The 20,842-nt window shown below is 42.1% G+C and overlaps 1 protein-coding gene across 1 annotated transcript in view; it reads right to left on the bottom strand.

Annotated features, from left to right (window-relative positions):
• Window positions 1-20,842, bottom strand: part of aida (axin interactor, dorsalization associated) — a 42,869-nt gene that overhangs the window by 20,552 nt on the left and 1,475 nt on the right. Inside the window, 3 exon segments of the mRNA XM_052024134.1 lie at window positions 3,128-3,182; window positions 7,305-7,358; window positions 17,459-17,528. Of these exon segments, the coding sequence (XP_051880094.1) occupies window positions 3,128-3,182; window positions 7,305-7,358; window positions 17,459-17,528 (179 nt within the window).

Genomic DNA, 20,842 nt, shown 5'->3' with positions numbered 1-20,842 from the left:
AGCTTAGATGGGCATCTTGGTTGGCATGGACAAGTTGGGCTGAATGGCCTGTTTCCATGCTGTATCACTCTGACTCTATGACATTGGGACTATCTTTTCAACGTGATAGTGGGAACTTTACAGCAGATTGAGAGGCGATTATACAGCTGATGCCACATTTTCACTCAGCTTCACCACAGTGGTCCAGCAGTTAGTGCTGCTACCTCACAGCTCCAGAGACCCGGGTTCGATCCTGACCTCTGGCACTGTCTGCGCAAACTCCACACATTCTCCCCGTGAACACGTGGCTTCCCCCACCCCCGGGTGTTCCAATTTCCTCCCACATCCCAAAGATCCTCTTTCCCAGGGCACCAATACTCAATACAAGAGGGCATGGCTTTGAAGTAATGTGTGGGAAGTTCAAGGGAGATATCAGAGGAAGTTTTTTTACCCAGAGAGTGGTTGGGGCATGGAATGTGCTGCCTGGAGCAGTGGTGGAGGCAGGTACATTGGTCAAATTCAAGAGATTGCTAGATAAGCATATGGAGGAATTTAAAATAGAGGGATATGTTGGGGGGGAAGGGGTTAGATAGTCTTAGGCGAGGTTTAAAGGTCGGCACAACATTGTGGGCCAAAGGGCCTGTATTGTGCTGTGCTATTCTATGAAATTACCCCTGGGATAGGTGGGTTGTAGGAGAATCAGGAGGAGCTGAGGAGAAACTGAAAGAGAATAGGCTACAGAGATAGAAGAGGGGCAGTGAGACAGCTGGAATTGTTATGCTGGGAGCTAGCACAGACTCGCTGGGCCCAATGGTCTCCTGTGTTGTAATAAGCAAGCAAGCTTAATTTATATAGACAAATTTTTAAACCTCTCTTTTCTAGGTACCCAGGTGAAGGATTTGCTAAATATACAATCTACTCATGGGTCCCTGCCAGTGCTGATTTGATTACAAGTTGTTCCGAGATGCAGGTCAGTTGCCTGATGTGATGCTACCTGGCAGGCAGTTCCAGAATTACTTTCAGCAACATTAACAAGGTTCTTGCTATATCTTAGGTGGGGATCGTTCACAACAAAGAGAGCCCCAAGTACATCACGTTAAAGAGGAGTCACGTTGTCAAAAGAAGCATTTACGACAGGGACTTAGTTGGAGTATGCCTTTAGGGTCAGTGGTGGCACTGGTCTCTGGGTTCCATGCAGATACTTGAACATATAAAAATAAAGGAATAGACACTATAAATGTTAGAAGTCTCAAGTAAAAACAGATAATGCTAGAAACACTCAGCAGACCATGCAGCATCTGTGGAGAGAGAAACAGGGTAAACCTTTTAACCGACTCAAAACATTAATTCTGTTCACTCTCCACAGATGTTACCTGCTAACACCAAGTATTTCCAGGATTTTGTTTTTATTAATTAGGCAGTATTTTCAGAGCCATTCTGAGGGAGTGCTGCACTGTTGGAGGCACCACCTTTCAAATAAGGCTTCAAGTCAATAGGGTCTCTCAGGGGGCATTAAAGATTGAAGAGCTCTACTTCACTGGGTGGCAAACTCATCAATCATGTTCCTCTCAGTTCTCACCAAGCATTCTCTTACCAAGACTTTCACACAAGATTCACAGGAGGGCAGCTACTCAAATCCAGGGATACGAGGACTCAATGTAGAATAACAGAGCTGATAAAATTACAAAACATACATAAGAAATAGAAGCAGGAGCAGCCCATACCACCAAGTGGATGTTGTTATTCAATAAGGTCATGGCTGATCTTTTACCTCAGCACCACTTTCCTGCACTAACCCCATGTACCTTGATTTATATGTAGAAATAGCCAACTTGAACTATGACTTAAGATTAAAGCAAGTAATCAGGAAAGGTAGCAGGAATTATTGCTTATTGCAAAGGGAATTGAATATAAAAGTAGAGAGGTTTTGCTTCATTTATGGGAAGACTGGAGCAGTGTGTACAATATTGTTCTCTATATAGGGAAGGATGTTCATATGCTGGAAGCATCTCAGAGAATGTTTATCTGGAATGGGCGGACTGTGTTATGGGAAAAGACTGGAGAAGATACGCTTGGATTTGTTGGAGTTTAGAGGAAGGAGAGGGGATGATTGAGACAAACAAGATCCTGTGAGGTCTTGACAAAGAGAATGAGGTGAGGATGTTTCCTCATGGGAGAATCTAGAACTTGGGGTCAGTGTTTAAAACTAAGGGCTCAGCCGTTTAAGATGAGACAAAATTTTCTCCCTCAGGTATTCAGGGGTCTTCGCAACTCTCTTCCATGAAGGGCAGTGGAAGCAGAGTCTTTGAATGTAATTGCGAATGTGGAGTTGAGGATCTTATTGCCTGGCAGGGGTTGAGTGACCTACTCCTGCTCTCAATTCATGCGCTCCTAAAACTAGGCTGTACATCTAGAACAAAGGTATAAACTGGGAAAAGGCAAGTTTGGCTGTGAAAGAGGTGGAGCAAATTGTCCCTGAACAAGAATTGGTTGGTGGAGGAAATATTCCAGAGTCTTTCAACAGGCAGTTAAGTGCTGAGAGAGAATTAACAGATTGACCCCTGGCCTCGCTCAGCTATACTTATATCTATGAGCCAAAGTGAAGTACAATCTAGTTAACTGGTGTATTGCTTTTGTTTTTACAACTGCGTTGTGGTATCAATGCAACAAAACAATTTAGCTAAGTTGTCATCAGTAAAGGACGCTGTATTAAAAATCTTTGTTGAACAGATGCTGCTTAGGGAAGGATTTCAGAACATGGATTCTCAGTGACAAGGTCACCAGAGGCAGAGCAAAAGGAGAGAAGCGAGGGGAAGAGTCAAGGTGAAAGTTGTAGGGGGAGAGGGTTTGTGTACGGTGTGTATGGCCACTGAGGGAGGGTTCACAGTCAAACAGTCAAATCTGATACACCCTATGATCAGGCTGAACATTTCTACTGTTAGCAGGATCTGACCTTATCACTCAACAGATCAGAACTGTACAAAGATTTGCCCAGGCCCCACTTTAATCACAAACAAGCCACTTTATTTACAGAAATAAGGATGGATGACTTCTGAGTAGCATTAGTTCCAAACAAACAAGAGTCCTCCTTTATTGTAGCACTACACTGAACTTCCCTTACATGACTCAATGCCCAAGAGATACTCACTTGGCTCTAGAGTCTTCAGATCTTCCAATTTGAATTCTTCCTGAGATTGTGTTGTCTATAAAATTAAAATAAAAAGAACTGATGTTCATCACAGCCTCAAAACATCACTTTGTGTGGCATGCAAGAACAACTGCACACCTCCAGGAAGAACACAATAAACTTATATTGGTGGAGATGTGAGAGACTGCAGATGCTGGAATATGGAGCAACACACAAACTGCCGGAGAAACTCAGTGGGTCAGGCAGCATCTATGGAGAGAAGTGGACAGTCAACGTTTCGGGTCAAGACCCTTCATCTGGTCCTGATCTGGGTATCTCCCTTCTTTCTTTCAGTCCAGGTGAAGGGTCTCAACCCAAAGCATCGACTGTCCATTTCCCTCCACAGATGCTGCCTGACCCACTGAGTTCTGCCAGCGCTTTGTGGGATGTGAAAGAGGTTTCATAGCAGTGGAGAAGAGGCTGTTCTGAGTCTGGTCATTCAGGTTTTCAAACTCCTGTATCTTCTCCCAGAAGGTAACGAAGAGAAAAGGGAATGGGCAGGGTTGATAATCTCATAGAAAGAGCTTAATATGCCTTCATAAACTTCCATATCTGTTTGACCACATCAAACCAGATGCATCACGGCTTAGTATGGCAACTGCTCTGCCCAAGACTGCAAGGAACTGCACAGAGTTGCGGACACAGCTCAGCACATCATGGAAGCCAGCCTTCCCTCCATGGACTCTGTCTACACTTCCCGCTACCTTCGTAAAGCAGCCAACATAATCAAAGACCCCACCCACCTCAGACATTCTCTCTTCTCCCTCCTCCCACTGGGCAGAAGATACAAAAGCCTGAAAGCACGTACCACCAGGCTCAACGACAGCTTCTATCCCATTGTTATAAGACTACTGAACAGTCCCGTAGAACGACAAGATGGTCTCTTGACCTCACAACTTATCTCGTATGGTCTTGCACCTTATTGTCTGTCTGCACTTTCTCTGTAACTGTAACACTTTATTCTGCATTCTGTTATTGTTTTTCCTTGTACTACCTCAATGCACTGTTGTAATGAAATGATCTGCATGGATGGCATGCAAAACAAGGTTTTTCGCAATCCCTTGGTACGTGACAATAATAAACCAATTTACCAATTATTTACATCAAGCTGTACCTTACTTTCCTTTGCTAAAACCACACCAAGGAGCACCCAGAAGGAAACAGATAACTCCATGACTTGTATTTCTCCCCATCACACTCTGCAAAATCTTCCCTTTTAGAGCAAGACCGACCTCTGCTGCCACAAACCCAGCCCTACTAAACTCTTGGCCATCCAACTCTTTACCTGGCTCTTGTGCTATAGAACTCGGCAATAGTTTGAACCCTGGTTCCTGGACTCTCCCCCTTTCAGAGCATTCATCAACTCTCTTCCACAAACTCACTTTATCCCTGCATCCACGGTCACCTCCAACCACTCTTTCCTCTCTAAAAATCCCAAATGCCTTGTATTTCCTGGAATGCCACCCAGCACTCTTGCAAATGAAGATCTGACAAAATGAAAGATCCAAAATGTTGAAAGTTTCTCTCCCCACAGAAACAGCTCAACCTGCTGAATATTTTCCGATTCACAAGGATGTTGCCAGGACTGGAGAGATTGAGCTACAAGGAGAGATCAGATAAACTGGGACCGTTTTCCCTGGAGCAGAGGCGGCTGAGGGATGACCTTAGAGAGGTTTATAAAATCAGGAGGGGCATAAATAATGTGGATGGTCCCAGGGGAGTCTAAAACTACAGGGCATAGGTTTAAGGTGAGAAGGGAAAGATTTAAAAAGGACCCGAAGTTTTTCCACACAGGGTGGTGGGTATATGGAACGAGCTGCCATAGGAAGTGGTAGATTTAAAAGATATTTGAATAACGCATAGTGGTTAGCATAATGCTTTACAGTGCCAGCGACCTGGGTTCAAATCCGGCCACTGTCTATAAGGAGTTTGTACGTTCTCCCCGTGTCTGTGTGGGTTTCCTCCGGGTGCTCTGGTTTCCTCCCACATTCCAAAGACGTACAGGTTAGGAAGTTATGGGCATGCTATGTTGGCGCCAGAAGCGTGGCAACACTTGCGGGCTGCCCCCCAAATCACTACGCAAAAGATGTATTTCACTGTGTGTTTCGATGTACGTGTGACTAATAAAGAGATCTTATAAATTCATGGATAGGAAAGATTCAGAGGGATATGGGCCAAAGGCAGGCAAATGGGATTATCTCATATAGGCACCTTGGTCAGAATGGATGAGTTGGGCTGAAGGGCCTGTTTCCATGCTGTATAACGGTATGGATCTCTAAGTATGTGGTTGACTGCAGGGAGCTTTGTCTGAAATTACAATTAAACTTGTCTCCTTTATTGAAGGTAATCACAGCTGTAGCATCAGAGATTCCCTCGTACGTTCCCTACTTCCCAGATGAGGGAGAGGAGGTCTTGTATTAGTGCCAGGTGCACACATCTGCAATGCTTTAGTTATTCCATGGCTTTCACTTGTTGATGGTCTTTTTAAGATCTTGCTGGGTTAGGACAGTCCTGAGATAGTAGGGGATAGTGTACTGCGCAACAGAGTCAAGGAGATTCTTGCCAAGCACACTCTTGTTTGATTGCCAGTATACGACACCAGATCTCCCATCCATCTGGCTTCACTCTTTATCACATCCTGCATCATCTATCTCCCGAGATCCCCACCATCACAGAATCCACTCTTCAGCCAATTTGATTCACTCTACCTTCTTTAACTGCTGCAGTCCACGGGATTGAGGCTCTTCCACAGTGCAAGGAGTTCCAAGAGTTTGATCCAGCAATAACCCAGAATCAGTTTTACACTTCCAAAGCAGATGGTTTTACTCCTGTTCCCATGTACCAACTGTTTTTGCAATAGAGTCCTCAGGTTTGGCTGCTGTTTTCCTGCATTACCACAGTGACTACACTTCAAACAACACACAAACTATTGGAACTCAGCAGGTGAGGCAGCATCTGTAGAGAAATAGACGGTCAATGTTTCCGGTTGAGACCCTTCATCTGGGCTGAAAGAGGGGAGATAGCCAGTATAAAAAGGTGGAGGGCAGGGGTGGAGCAAGAGCTGGCGGGTGATAGGTGGATCCAGGTGAGGGGGGTGATAGGCAGATGAGGGAGGGGAGAGAGTGGGAATGATGTCAGAAGCTGAAAGGTGAGAGATGGAAGTCACAAAGGGCTGAAGACGATGGAGTCTCAACCTGAAATGTCAACTATCCATTTCCCTCCACAGATGCTGCCTAACCTGCTGAGTTCCTCCAGCAGTTTGTGTGTTGCTCCAGATTGCAGCATCTACAGTCTCTTGTGACTATATTTCAAAGTACAATTTAGGATGTGATGAAAGGGCACCAAAAGACACCAGGACGGCACTTTTCTTTTCTCTCAACCCACCTCACCAGACCTCTTCCAACCCCACCAAACAAACATCTTCCTCTTCTTTTGTGTGTGTGTTATCTCCTGCAGTATGGTTTCCAGCATCTCAACCAAGTGTTGTTATACATGTCAATGCTCAGGAACATCTCAGCTGTGGTCGACTTTACAGCCAAGCTCAATCTTGTCTTCCACAAACATCCAACCATGAACCTTTCTACAGCAATGACTGGATAACAAATGGTCAGACAGGAATCTTACTCAGCTCAGACAGGTGACAGCAAATGGAGCTTCTCTACCCCAGCTGAGGTAATTTAACATTGTGGGCTGTCAAAAAAAATGAGAATAGAGCTTGGAATCTTATCAGTCTGTTGGTTTGATTGCTTAATACATCACCTGGTGTGTAGATCTGAGCCATGAGGTATTCTAGAAGATTCCATAATGATTTGAATTTAGTCTCTTCTCGTGTTGGGGAACAGTTTCACAGACACCGGATGAACTCAGTGGCTAGCCCAAATAGTAAAACATCAAGTATGACAACAAAAACAACTATCTTCTATTTTTTTTAAACAATATCTTAGGGAGAAAGAGACCAGAGGTAGCTTTCTGTTTTACTGAGTGGCCACTTGTACCAGTACATCGCCTCTTTGTTTCATGAAGCAATTTTAATGCCTAAATTCTCCCACAGAAATTACCATTCAGAAACCCGAACGTAACAGAATGAATTTGATTTGATTGAAGGTATAGAATTAAAAAGTTAACCAATTAATAGTACCTGCAGAGCCGTGCTTCTTAATTCAAGGCATGTTGCTATTTTGCCAAGTGTTTTCTATGAAGGGAAAAAAAATTGTTATTAGATCCTTTGGAAAGAAGTCAAAGCACTCATAGAAACAAGGATAATATAAATGTTTACAGCAGTCTTTCACCAAAGGCTTGCCAAAGGAATTACATTTATATAAAGCCTAACGGATTTCAGCAAACCTATCAGTCATAAATTACTTTGAAACACATCATTACCAAGACAAACATTTTTTCCCCCACACTGCAAGATTCCAGAAATAAGCCCCAAAATGAATAACCACTTAATGTGGATTTTTTTGGTGTTAACTTTGAGGAAAGGTTAGTCAGAACACAGTGAGAATTCCTCACACCTTCATTAGTGTCCTGGGACCTTTTAATCAACACCTGAAACTATCAGCAAGCAAACAAGGGGTCCATTTAACAACTCATCTGAGGAATCCGGAGAACAATTGAGAACAAGGGTGTAACAAGTCTTGGACGCTGAACTTTATTGTTTTTCATAGTTGCTAACAATGTTGTGATCCAAAAGGGAAAAAAGACACTTATTCCACAGCTCGTTTTGTTCCCCCTTCTGCAACTGGCTCCAATTCAATTCAACTTCAATGACTCCTCTACAACAACATCCTTCACTTGTTAGGCTGGGAATTGAAAAGTTCATATTACCAAACAGACACACCCTCTTGGACCTCAGTTCCTGCTATTAAATTTCTGTGGATCCAGACAGAAAATGCTCTATCTTCACACCTTGGGAGAGAGAAAGAGAAAGGGGGCAGAGAGAAAGAAAAGAGAGCAGTGCTACCATTCACAACTACCCACTGGTTTGTCAAAAGCAATAGAAACTTCGAAAATCAGTATCTAAAGACATTAAGCTGCTGTAAATCCAAAACAAAAACAGAAAATGCTGGAAACACTCAGCAGGCTAGGCAGCATCTGTGTGAAGAGAAACTGGGGTTTTTGACCTGAAACTTTAGCTCTTTCAATAGAATTGACAAAGGGTCTTTGTCAGTGATTCCAGCTTCTTCTGCTTTTGTGAAAGGAAAATCCACTGTTCCTGCTCCACGCATTAACATTTTAAACAGGCCCAGACAGTGAAGGGAATCTTCAGCAGCTACCTAACTCATGCGGATGGGGTGAGAGGGTGTTACATTTTAAATGCAGATTTGAAAAACCCCATCCCAATTCGAAACAATATAGGTACAGGATTTTGTGTTTAGGGAGATCTCAATTTCCTTCAGACCAAAACCGTGCTGGATCTTCATAGAAAGTGCAGCTTAAACAGACCATTCACCTCAACCAGTCTGTGTCAAATCTCCACCCATCTCTCCTTATCCAACCCTATCAGTACAATCATCAACTCCCTTTCCCTCACGTTTACCTACCTTCATCCCTTAAATGCATCAGTAATTCCTGGCAATGGCAAGTTCCATCCTTTGTGTAAAGATACTTCCCCAGAATTCCTTCTTGAATTTGGTAGCAACCATCTTATTTATTTATTCATGAGATGTGGACGTCACTAACAATGTGGGCACGTTCTACTGTCCATCCTTAAATGCCCCTGAACTGAGTAGGGCAACCACATAACCCCCTGGTTTTGGGCAACACCCACTCCAACCCAAACCCAACCTCAAGTAAAAACATCTCATTTAAAACTCTCATATTATTAAAGATCTCAAACAGGTAAGCTTTCAGTGTTCCCCTTCCTCAAGTAATGGGAGCCAGCCTGTTCAGCTGAGTTACAACTACTCTGGTATTAACTTAGTAATCCTCTAGTGCCTCTACATCCTTTTTATAACATGGAGACCAAAACTATGCACCATACTTGCAGTGTGGTCTAAACAGATTTTTAATAGAACAATTGAAAAGAATCATTATTTCACACCAGAATATAGCCCCAGAACTCTGTATGCATCATTATGGCCTTATTAATCAGCATCATCACATTTTGAGGTTTATGTATCTGGGCTTCGAGCTTTCCCTTTGGAAGTGCCATTCTTTGACCACATTAAACCATACCTCAATCCAACGGCATCAAAAAGCATTGGAGTTTCTCCAATTTCCTGGAGGGTATTTATCCCTTAGGCAGTATCACTGTGATATTATTTGGTTATTTATCTCAGTAATCTCTGATGGAAATGGTTCCTCAACAGTAACCAAAAGTATTTCGTTGGCTGTTATGCAGTTTGTTCAAAAGTTCCAGCTCCCTCTTTCATTAACCACAAAGGTCCATTCTTGTTATGCTAGTCATTTCATGGTACTCAAATATTCATTCCAAAATGAAGAAGAATTGAATATAAATATTCAAATATCACATAATCAATGCCTTGTCCAAAAATTTTGCATTTTTTTCAAATGTCTCACATCCACCATTACATATTGATTTGCACTCCTACATCTCGTCTGGCAGTGATCCTGTACCCCAAACATACAATTTCATACTTGTCTGTGTCAACAGGTATTGGCATATTTCTAACATCTCAAACCTGTCTTATATCTACCTACAGTTTCCCTTCATTTCAATACTTCCATCAACAATAGGTCAAACTTCTTAAAATAATTTGGAGCATAACAGTAGATTCTCATTATGCTCCAGCAGGGGTCTCTGATGGAACATCACCGACCCATCCTACCAAACTGAAAACATCCTTTGATCCCATTTCCTCATCTCTTGTCCTGTAACCATTTCCCTATCTGTAGCTATTTAATGCCACCTTGATTGTAAATGTTTGCAACATTTCATAAGCTTTTTGAAAAAAAATCAATCCACTTCATCATTACACCAAGCTTTCTAAATGGGTCAAGCAGATGGCCTTTACTATTCTTAATTACACCACTCCCATCTATGCAGTTAGTTTAGCTATAAGTGAGCCAAGACTAATTGGCTTATAGCTTCCTGGTTCATCATTTTTCTTTTCTGAAGAAGAATGTGGCATTAACCTTCCTCTAGTACAATTCAAGTTCTAAAGCAACCCTGAAGAGACTTTGAAGTAAATTGAATTTCTTGCTTTATCAACAAGTACCATGGGATCTTTAAAATGCTCATAGAACATTAAAAATGGTAGATAGGGTCCAAGTTTGATTGTTCATAGAGTCATACAGCATGGAAAACAGGCCCTTCAGCCCAATTATTCCTTGCTGACCAAGTTGCCTAACTGAACAAGTCCCATTTGCCTGTATTTGGCCCATATCCCTTATATTTTCTTATATATGCTTACAATAAGAAGGACATTCAGCCCATCAAGTCTGTAACAGCACCCAGAGCAATCACATCAATCCCTTTCCCCCAGTTCTTTCCCTGTAATCTATTCTTTCTCACTTGGCCATCAATTCCCTCATGCAAAAGGCATTGCTCCCAATCAACGTTGCATTCCAAATATCACAATGCAGGATCACCCTAAATTATGTGGTCAGGTTCCATTGAGAAGTTTGCACCTACAAATCTTCTGACTTGGGTGATATCAATTGAATCAAGCTGCAATGACTCAAGTTAACATTCAAAATCAGTGCACATCTTTATAATGGGATTGGTAGAGTGATAGAAACAAACACTAATTTAGTGTACAACACATTCAAAACAGATAATGCTTTCTTACAAAGTCTGCCATCTCAGGGAGGAGGAAGAAGGGCAGTCTGCTGAAGAAATCGTTGCCCACATTGCATGTTCTGATACTCTTCAGTGAGAATCAACTATGTACACGGCAACATTAGACAGACTAAGATTGTGGTGGGCACTAAGCATGGAAAATCAAAGGCAAGGTTAGCAGAGAGATTCTGGACAGAGAACACAAAATTGATAAGAATGATGGGACAAAGGTAACAAGAGGACATAGTTACAAGACAAGGGGCCGGTCTTTTAAAATTGAGGTGTGTGCAAATTTCTTCCCTCAGAGGGTAGTGGATCTCTGGAACTCTCTGCTCCCGAGGGTGGTGGAGGCCAGATCTTTAGATATATTTAAGGTGAAGATAGATTAACATTTGAAAGATAAAGGAATTGAGGGTTACAGGGAGTGGGCACAGAAGAGTTTAGATCAGCCATGATCATATTGAATGGCAGGGCTGACTCAAGAGGCCTGGTGGCCTATTCCTGCTCCTATTCTCTTGTGTCCTTGAGGGAAAGAAAAATATCTGTACAAAAGGAGAACAAGGAAGACTGCAGATGCTGGAAGTCTGGAGCAACACACAAAAAAAAATGCTGGAGGAATTCAGCTGGTCAGGCAGCATCTATGGAGGGAAATTCCACGAATATGGAGCTTATTTCCCTCCAAAGATGCTGCCTGACTTGCTGAGTTCCTCCAGCATTTTTTATTTGTGTGTTTATCTGTACAAAGGAATCTGGCAGTTGCTTCAGGATGCTGAAACATCCTTGTGGGACCCAACAGCCATGAACAAAGAGGTACTATTGTGATAATCCAAGGAAGTCCATCTCTTTCCAACTCTAGTATGTATTGTAAAATATTTACTTAGCTATTTTACTTCTCCTCAAAACACTGAGCAGAAATGGAACCAGTGACATTTACATTGAATTAAATTTATACTTCTTGTGTATGGTCTACACAAGGTATCCACTAAACCAAGAGGTCACCCTCAACAGCAAAGTACAAACATATTTTCTGTGAGCTTCCATAAGTAAAAGAAAGTTAACAAATATCAGTAACAAAGTTAAATGTCTATTTACAGCACAGAAGCAGGTCTGTGCTGGTGTGCAGAACCTTGTTACCACACCCAAATCTGATAGGTCTTGACTACAATATAGGAAAGGTCCCCACACTATAGGGAGGATGTGATAGTGCTGGAGAGGTGCAGAGGAGATTCACCAGGATGTTGCGTTTCACTTATGAGGAGAGACTGAAGAGACTGGAGCAGGAGGTTAATAGGGAACCTGACTGAGATATATAAAATTATGAGAGGTATAGATCGGGTGAACTGCAGGAAACTTTTCCCCATATCAGTGGTAGATAAAACTAAAAAGGATGTAGATTTACGGTAAGGATTTAAAGGGGATCTGAGGGGGACCATTTTCACCCAGAGAGTGATAAATACCTGGAATGTACTGCCAGAGAGTGGTAGAAGCAGAGTCACTGACAGCAGTTAAGAAGTTTCTAGAATCACCTTACTTGAATCACCTGGGCATTGACGGCTTCGGACCAAGTGCTGGAAGTTGTGATTAATACAAATGGGTGCCCACTGGTTGGAGTAAAGTGATGGCGGAATGACCTGTTTCCCTGCTCTATGACTCAGTGTGTGTCAGGTAAGAGTTCTGGTTTTACATAAATAAATACACTAAGGCTCAGTACGGAGGGATGGATGGGAGTTGGGGGGGGGGGGGTGGTGTGTGTGGTGGCTACATCCCTGCAAGAAGCTGGGCGATGCAGGGAGCACAAGCAGTTCCTTTCTCTTGATGTCTTACCTTACTGTAGAGGTTGGTTACCCAACCCCAACCCAATGAGAACCAACTACTTGTGTTGGGTTTTTAAAAATCGGATATCAAGAAAGTTACAAGTCCTTGGGCTTGGGTCAGATTCAGACTGGGCACAGCTGGGTCAGGTTTTAAACTTATATCTGAGCAGACCTCCGACAGTGCTTCACAAGCCTCCTCCCACCACTCAAGGTGTTCTATTCAAGTAAAAAGAACACATAAGCTTGTACCAATTTGACTTGTACTGGATGATGAATTTTATCCCGGCAATTAATGCCAATACTTCCCCCTCCCCACTGTCTCTTTAAACATACAGTTCCATGGAGGTCAGAACTCCTTCAGATAACCTTCAGGTGGTAGGGAAACTATTGCAGAAAATCCTAAGGGACAGGATTTATGAACATTTGGAAAGGTAGAGCCTGATCAGGGATAGTCAGCATAAAGATCCAGTCACAGGAAGCAGCACAAAACAAGGACTTGTGCTGGGCAATTATTCAGCAAAAGTAACCGAGTTCTATTCCACCACAATCTGTCACCTCCTAGTCCAGCATACACCCCTCTTTAATAATAACATTAGCCAAGTGACTCATCTTGGTTACACAAGTACACACTGCATGGCAAGAACATCCCCAAACATATCTAAAAACACAATGCCAACCCTGTTTGCAGCTACATGAAACTTTGGTTAGGCCGCACTTGGGAGTATTGTGTGCAGTTCTGTTCACTCCATTACAGGAAGGACATGGAGTCTTTGGAAAGGGTGCAGAAGTTCACCAGGATGCTGCCTGGATTAGACAGTATGAACTGCAAGGAGAAGTTGGACAAACTTGGATTATTTTCTCTGGAGTATCGGAGGCAGAGGAGGAGACCACATAGACAATTTATGAGATGTCATAGATGGGGTCAGAATCTTTTCCCAAGGAAGAAATGTCAAATAGTAGAGGGCATAACTCTAAGGTCAGTAGGGGGGGAAGAGAGTGGTAGGTGCCTGGAACGCACTGTCAGGGTGATGGTGGAAGCAGATACAATAATGGTGCTTAAGGGGCTTTCAGATAAACACATGAATATGCAGGGAATGGAGGGATATGGTCCACCTGAAGGCAGAAGGCATTGGTTTAATTCGGCATCCTGTTCGGCACAGACGTCATGGGATAAAGATCCTGTTCTTATGCTGTACTGTTCTATGGTGAAGCTACAACACAAGACCACATGAATGCTAAAAACCAGAAGCAGAATATCAAAGACAGAGCTATGCAGTGCCACAACTATGGATCAGATCAAAGCTCTGCAGTCCTGCTGTACTGTTGTGAATGATGGTGAACCAATGTCAAATTGTTACAGCACAGGAGGTTACTATTCAGCCTATTGGTTTGTATAAGAGCCCAGGAATAATTGGATTGCTCTTTTCTTTTAGACCTGCATTTATTTTCTCTAAGTACTTCTCTAATTCCGGTCAAAAGGTGCAATTGAATCTGCTGCTACCTTCCATAACATAACTACACACTACAGGAAAATCTTTTCACATTACCTTTTTATATCTGCCAGTCATTTAAATCTGTGCCTTTTGCCAATGGGTAGAGTTTCTCCTTTCACTTGTTTCAGACCCTCATGATATTGAGCATATCCACCAATTCTCCACATCATCTCTTGTTATTTCACATTTCCAGGATCTGTGGTTTTTCCGATTTTCCACAGATGCTGCCTGACCCATTGAGTGTGTCTGGCATCTTCTGTTTTTACTCATCTCTGCTCTAAGGAGAACAACTCTGGTGTTTCCAGTCTATCCACATAATTGAAGTGGGACCAATCAAGCAAATCATTCCAACCCTTATAAATCCTTCTGATAGTATCCAGAATTGGACAGAATATTTTAGTTTTGACTGAACCAGTTCAACATTGCTTTCATACTTTAAACCTCTGTTTACAAAGAATAGGTCCCAATCACTTCCTCAACCTCTCCTAGCTTTTGTACACCTATCTCAAAGTGTCTCTCTTCCTACATCCGCTTCAGAATTGTGCTCTATAGATTGTTTTGCTTCTTGTCCTCATTACTTCTTCACCAAAATGTACTCCTCAGAGTTCAGATGTCTATCTACCGCATGTCTGGGCATTCCACCAGCCTGACTACGTCATCTTGAAATTCATCACTCTCCTCCATTCATTTAGAGCACTTCCAAGTTGTGTTGCCTGCAGATTGTAAAACTGGGCCCGCAACAATACTATAATAGATCAAGAAAAGCATTGGGGCTAGAATTGGTCCCTAGATAACACCATGTTCCTACCTCCAATCCAAAAGCATTCACCACTGTGTTCTGTTTCCTGATCCTCACGTTCATGCTGCCACCAGCCCTTAATTCAATGGGCTACAGTTTTGTTGGCAAGAACCTCACACCATTTGAAATTCCATATACACAACATCACCTGCAATGGCCTCTTCAACCTTTTTGTGTGCCTCAAAAAACAATGAAGTTAGCCAAAGATGATTTACCTCCAACAAGACCACGCTGGATTTGTTATTAATACAGTTACCCAAGTGACCATTAAGTGTAGAAGGCTCTGGGGTGATCCCCACCCTCAATGATGTCAAAGCCCAACATATGAATGCAAAAAACAAGGCCAAGTACTTATAAGCATTTTCAGTCAGAGGTTCTAAGTGAATGATCCATCTCGGTCTTTTCCAGAGGTATCCATCATTACCAGAACCAGCCTACAGCCAGTTTAATTCACCCCTCATGACAACAATTAGTATATTGGAATTGCAAAGGCTACAGTGAAATTGAAGACATGCTCCTACATCAGCTCTGCTTCTAGCCAAGCTTCTGGCGTCTATCTAATAATGTGGAAGATTGCCCAGCTAAGTACTGACCACAAAAAGGCAAAAGAAATCTGATCTGGACATCGACCAACCCATCAATCTAACTGCAATTAGCAATGTGACTGGCAGTGACACTGATAGTGCCTGCATGTGGCACTTACTCGACAATAAGCTGAGCACCAGTGAACAAGTTATGTTCACAAGGGACCATTCAGCTCCAAATCTCATTGTGGTGTTGGCCCAAATCAGAAGTAAAGTGGAAATGACTGCCTTTGATGTCAAGATAAAATTTGATCGAGTGTGGTATCAAAATGGGAATCAGGAGAAAATCTCTCCACTGGCTAGAGTCTATGCTGGCTGCAAAGGGAGATGGTTGTTGTTGCACAGAGTTCTTCGGGGCAGTGTCCCAGGTCCAACCACACCCGTACAATATTCTGGTGTGTGTGGAACATACCAAGTAATTGGCTACCTGCACTGTACTTTCTCTGCAACTGTAACACTATATTCTACATTTTTTCACCCCACTTTTGTACTAACTCAATATACTTGTGTATGGAATGATCTACCCTGATGGCATGCAAACAAAAGCTTTTCGCTGTATCTCAGTGCATGTGACAATCATAAGCCAATTATCAACAATTGTTCCACACAAGTATCAAGTGACCTTTGAATAGTGGAGAGATCGGTGTGGGTGTGGGGAAGGTTTCCAACGACCAGAAAACTAACTGGACCGAGCATATAAACAACTTAAATACAAGATCAGATCAGACACCTCTTGCCTCTGCAAAGCGTTTCCATTGTCTACAAAGCATGTCAGGTGTGATGGAATATTCTCCACTTGCCTGTACAAGTTCAGCTCTAACACCATTCAAAAACCTGACACATCAGTTCAAAGCTGCCCATTTGACTGGCATCCCATCCATCATCATAAGCATTCACTCCCTCCACCACCACACAATGACTGTTGTACATGCCACTTACAACATGTATTGCCAGAACTCGCCAAGGCTCCTTTGACAGTACCTCTCAATGCTGAGATAAAGGCGGAAAAGGTGCATGTGTCCTGTTGAGAACTTGCATCACCATCTGCAAGTTCTCAAAAACCACACACCATCCTGATTTTAGAATTAAAATTATCATCACTGAACGAAAATCCAAGAATTGCCTCCCCAACAGCATTGTGTAAGTATCTTCATCACATAGACTGCTGCAGTTGAATGCCGTAGCTCACTACCATCTTCTCGTTTGATTAGGGATAGGCAAAAATTATCTTGCCAGCAATACCCAAATCCCATGAATGACTAATAAAACAAAATGCAACAGAGCCTTCAGAATAGCTGGACAAAACATCGAGGCTCATATGAAGAAAATGCTACTTAGATTTGGTATCTAAGGGCTGTTGGCAACTCTAGAACTTTGCCAAGGTAGAAGTCAGCACCTTGAAGACCTCGAGCGTGAAAGGAGGAAAATAAAAAGGGAAATTTCAAATTACAAGCAGATTTCTCTTCTTCCAAAAAGCAGAATATTCAAACACAATTAAAAACAAAAGATATATACTCTAACATAAACCTTAAACAAACCTCCAGCATCTAATTAATGGAATGTCAAGGAATACAAGCTAATGAATCTTATGGATTCCCACACAGTACAAGATACAGAGCCAGACAGTATACAAGTAGTCCACACACTCCAGTTTTTGGAGAGTAATTTTTGAAGTAAAATCATTATGTAGCTGCAGAATATTTTGAAGCAAAATTGTTTTATTTGTGATATTAATGGCCATACAAATTAACCCTGCAGGCAGGAACATCTGATCTGTATTGCTGAACCACAAAGCAGAAAGCACTGAGACATGGAATACCAGGCAACATTAGTGCCCCTGTGATGCCACACTGCTCACCTTTTGGTCCTCTGAGAGTTCAGATGAATTGGCCGTTGACTGCACTTCCTTCTGCAAATGCCTGGCTAATCTGTGTGAACATGATTTTCATAAAATGGTTATCTCTTAAAAACTGTGACCAGAACATTTCTCATGAAAGTAAAAATACAAGTATATGGCATACTGAACATTAAACTCTACAAGGTCATTCCCATCAGCTAAGAACTGTTAGAAAGAAGTTTGGATGGCATCATCAACTCAAAAACGAATATCTTGCAATAATTTTGGTGCTCGAATGAAGTCAAGAGAAAAGAAGTACAATAAATCTCAGGATGGTTCTGTTGATAGAATACACTGAGTTACAGTCTTTGGGGTTCAAATACCATTCCAGGAATTTGAGCCTCTGATGCTATCATATAATAGAGAAAAGTGAAAGATTATCCACTATATGCACAAAGTTATAATTATGTTCTTGTTCAAGTAATTCATTCTCTTATTCCTCAAATGTCTGAAAACATGGACAGTGAAAGCATCCTCCTGGGGGTTGGCAGTTTGAATGAACAATTAGCATGCCTTGAGAACAGGAACATAAAAGGCTAACAGCAGTAGGCCACACAACCCCTCGAGCCTGCTCCGCCATTCATTTAACAAGGTCATGGCCAACCTGAGCTCCACTTTCCTGCCCATTCCCTTCACCATCAATTCCACTGGGACTGAAACATTGTCACTCACCCTTGAATATATTCATTGACACAGCCTCTACAGCACTCTGGGTAGAGACTCCCAAGATTCCTGATCAGAGAAGAAATTCCTCCTTACCTCCCTCTTTAAACAACCAATCCCCTATCATGAAACTACATCCCCAATTCTAAATTTGTTACGAGGGGACACATCCACCTTGTCAAGTCCCCCATGAGAATCCAATGTCTCAATAACATCACCTCTCATTCTTCTATAATCCAATGAGTATGGCCCCAATTTAATCAACTCTTCCTCATACATTAATCCCTCTATCCCAGGAATCAACCTTGTGACCCACTGAGTTCTTCCGGCGTTCTGCTCTGTTCCAGATTCCAGCAGGTGCCGCCTCTTTTGTCTTCAATCAACCTAGTGAACCTTCTCCAACTGTCTCAAATGCAAGAATATCCCTCCTTCAAAAAGGAAAGAAAAAGTAATCATCATACTTCATGGCTGGTTTCAGTAAAGCCCTGTGCAGTTCTAGCAAGAGCTCTTCACGTTTATATTCCATCCCCTTTGCTAATATAGGCCCACATTCCATTTGCCTAATCACTTGTCCATACTTTGTGTACGAGGACACTAAATCCTCCTGTATTAAGTATTCTGCAGTCCCCCCTCAATTTAAAGGACCATCTGCTTTTCTATTCCTACTCCCCAAGTGTATAACCTCACATTTCCCTGTTACCCTCCATTCAGGAATGTTTTCTTTCCTCTCACTCATTTAATTTATACTCCTCTGCCTCCTCCTCTTTATAATCCATTTTCTCACCTATCTTAAGTATTATAAGCCATGTTAAGTTCCCTTCATCCAAGTCATTATAGATTGTGAATATTTGAGAACCTTCTCAATAGATGACCAACCTGAAAATGACCTTTTTATCCTGACTCTGTTTTCTAGGCTAATTTTATGGGATGAGAGGGTTGTTCTATCATGAACAGCTGAAGATAATGCACCTATATTCTTCAGAGTTTAGAAGAGTGAGGGGTGATCTTTTTGAAACATACAAAATCCTTAGCGGGCCTGATGGGATGGATATTGGAATGTTTTCCACTAGTGGGAGAATCTCAAATGAGGGTACGTAGTTATAAGATTAGAGGTTAGTCATTTAAAACTGAGGCACCTAGGAACAACCTCTCGCAGAGGATGGTGAATCCCTGGAACACTCTACTCCTGAGAGTTGTGGAGAATACATCATCAGGGGTATTTAAAGTGGAAGTAAAATATTCTTTAAAGATCATAGGACTGAGGGTGATGGGGGAACTGGCAGAAAAGAGGAAACAAGGCCTGGGGCAGATTGGCCATGATCATATTGAATGGAGGGGCAGGCTTGAGGGGCTGAGTGGTCTACACCTGCACCTAAGACCCTAAGATACAGGAGCAGAATTAGGCCATTCAGCCCATCGAGTCTGCTCTGCCATTGAATCATGGCTGATTGTTTCTCAACCCTATTCTCCTGCCTTCTTCCCGTAAGCTTAATGCCCTTACCCATCAAGAACCTATCAATCCCTACCTTAAATACACCCAATGACCTGGCCTCTGCAGCAATAAGTTCCACAGATTCACCACCCTCTGGCTGTAGAAATTCCTCATCTCAGTTTTAAAATGAGGCTGTGCCCTCGGATCCTAGACTCTCCTACTGATGGAAACATCCTCTCCACGTCCACTCTATTCAGGCCTTTCAGTATTTGATAGGCTTCAATGAGATCTCCCCTCATCCTTCTGAACTCCATCGAGTACGTGCCTAGAGCCATTAAACACTCCTGGTTTCTCAGGTTCTGTTAGCTAGCCCTCTATCTATAATATATTACCTTGTATGCAATGAGCTCCCATCCTGCGCAGTAACCTTTGTGTGATATCTTATCAAGTGCTTTCTGAAATCCAAATTACGATAGTAATCGTTCTCTCTCTCTCTCTCTCTCTCCACCCTCTAAATTTATACTTATAACTGTGAAGACAGATACAAAACTCACTTCTGCTAATTCTAAAATGTTACTAATCTTCTGGTTTACCCAAATGTTATAAGCTTTTTCTTTTAACCCAATACTATCTTTAATGCCCTAAGTTAGCTACAGATAGATCATTCTTCTTGCAGAGTCTTTATTTCTCAATGGAATACATCTTTGTTGAGAGTTATGAAATATCTCTTTAGGTATCTGCCTCAGGTTTTGCTGTTATCTGAGTTGAGTTAGCCAACGTCAGTCAGAGCAATGGCTCGACACTGCAACAGACTTAGCACTCCAGGTTTTAGCAGTGATCAATAAGAGTCTGCTTTACTAGCAACACTCGTATCCTGAGGAAGAAATAGATAAGATACGAAGGAATATGATTCAACGTGGCTTCCACACCTAAATACTATTCAATCCCCCTGGATGCTGGTACAAAAAAAGTCCCTGCCCATTATCACAGTCAATACTCACATGAATAACAGTCGTGCATAAATAAATGGCAAGAATGAATAATGGCAAAGTATAACTATAAAGGATAAGAACCCCAAGTAAGGGGTCAATTATTTCAAGGGGATAAATTGGCAAAGTATAATTGTACTCCCATTTCCAAAATTATTAATCCTAAACTCTATTTAGTTCTGTCCTGTCCTTCTTGGGATCCATCTATAATTACCGATCAAGGGAAAGATGCGGTGGAGGATCTCTCAAGAGGACATTTCC

The sequence above is a fragment of the Pristis pectinata genome, chromosome 10 (genome assembly GCF_009764475.1).
Source record: "Pristis pectinata isolate sPriPec2 chromosome 10, sPriPec2.1.pri, whole genome shotgun sequence".
Lineage (NCBI taxonomy): Eukaryota > Metazoa > Chordata > Chondrichthyes > Rhinopristiformes > Pristidae > Pristis > Pristis pectinata.
Note: the sequence above shows the minus strand (reverse complement) of the source record. Positions and strands in the feature narration are given on the sequence as shown.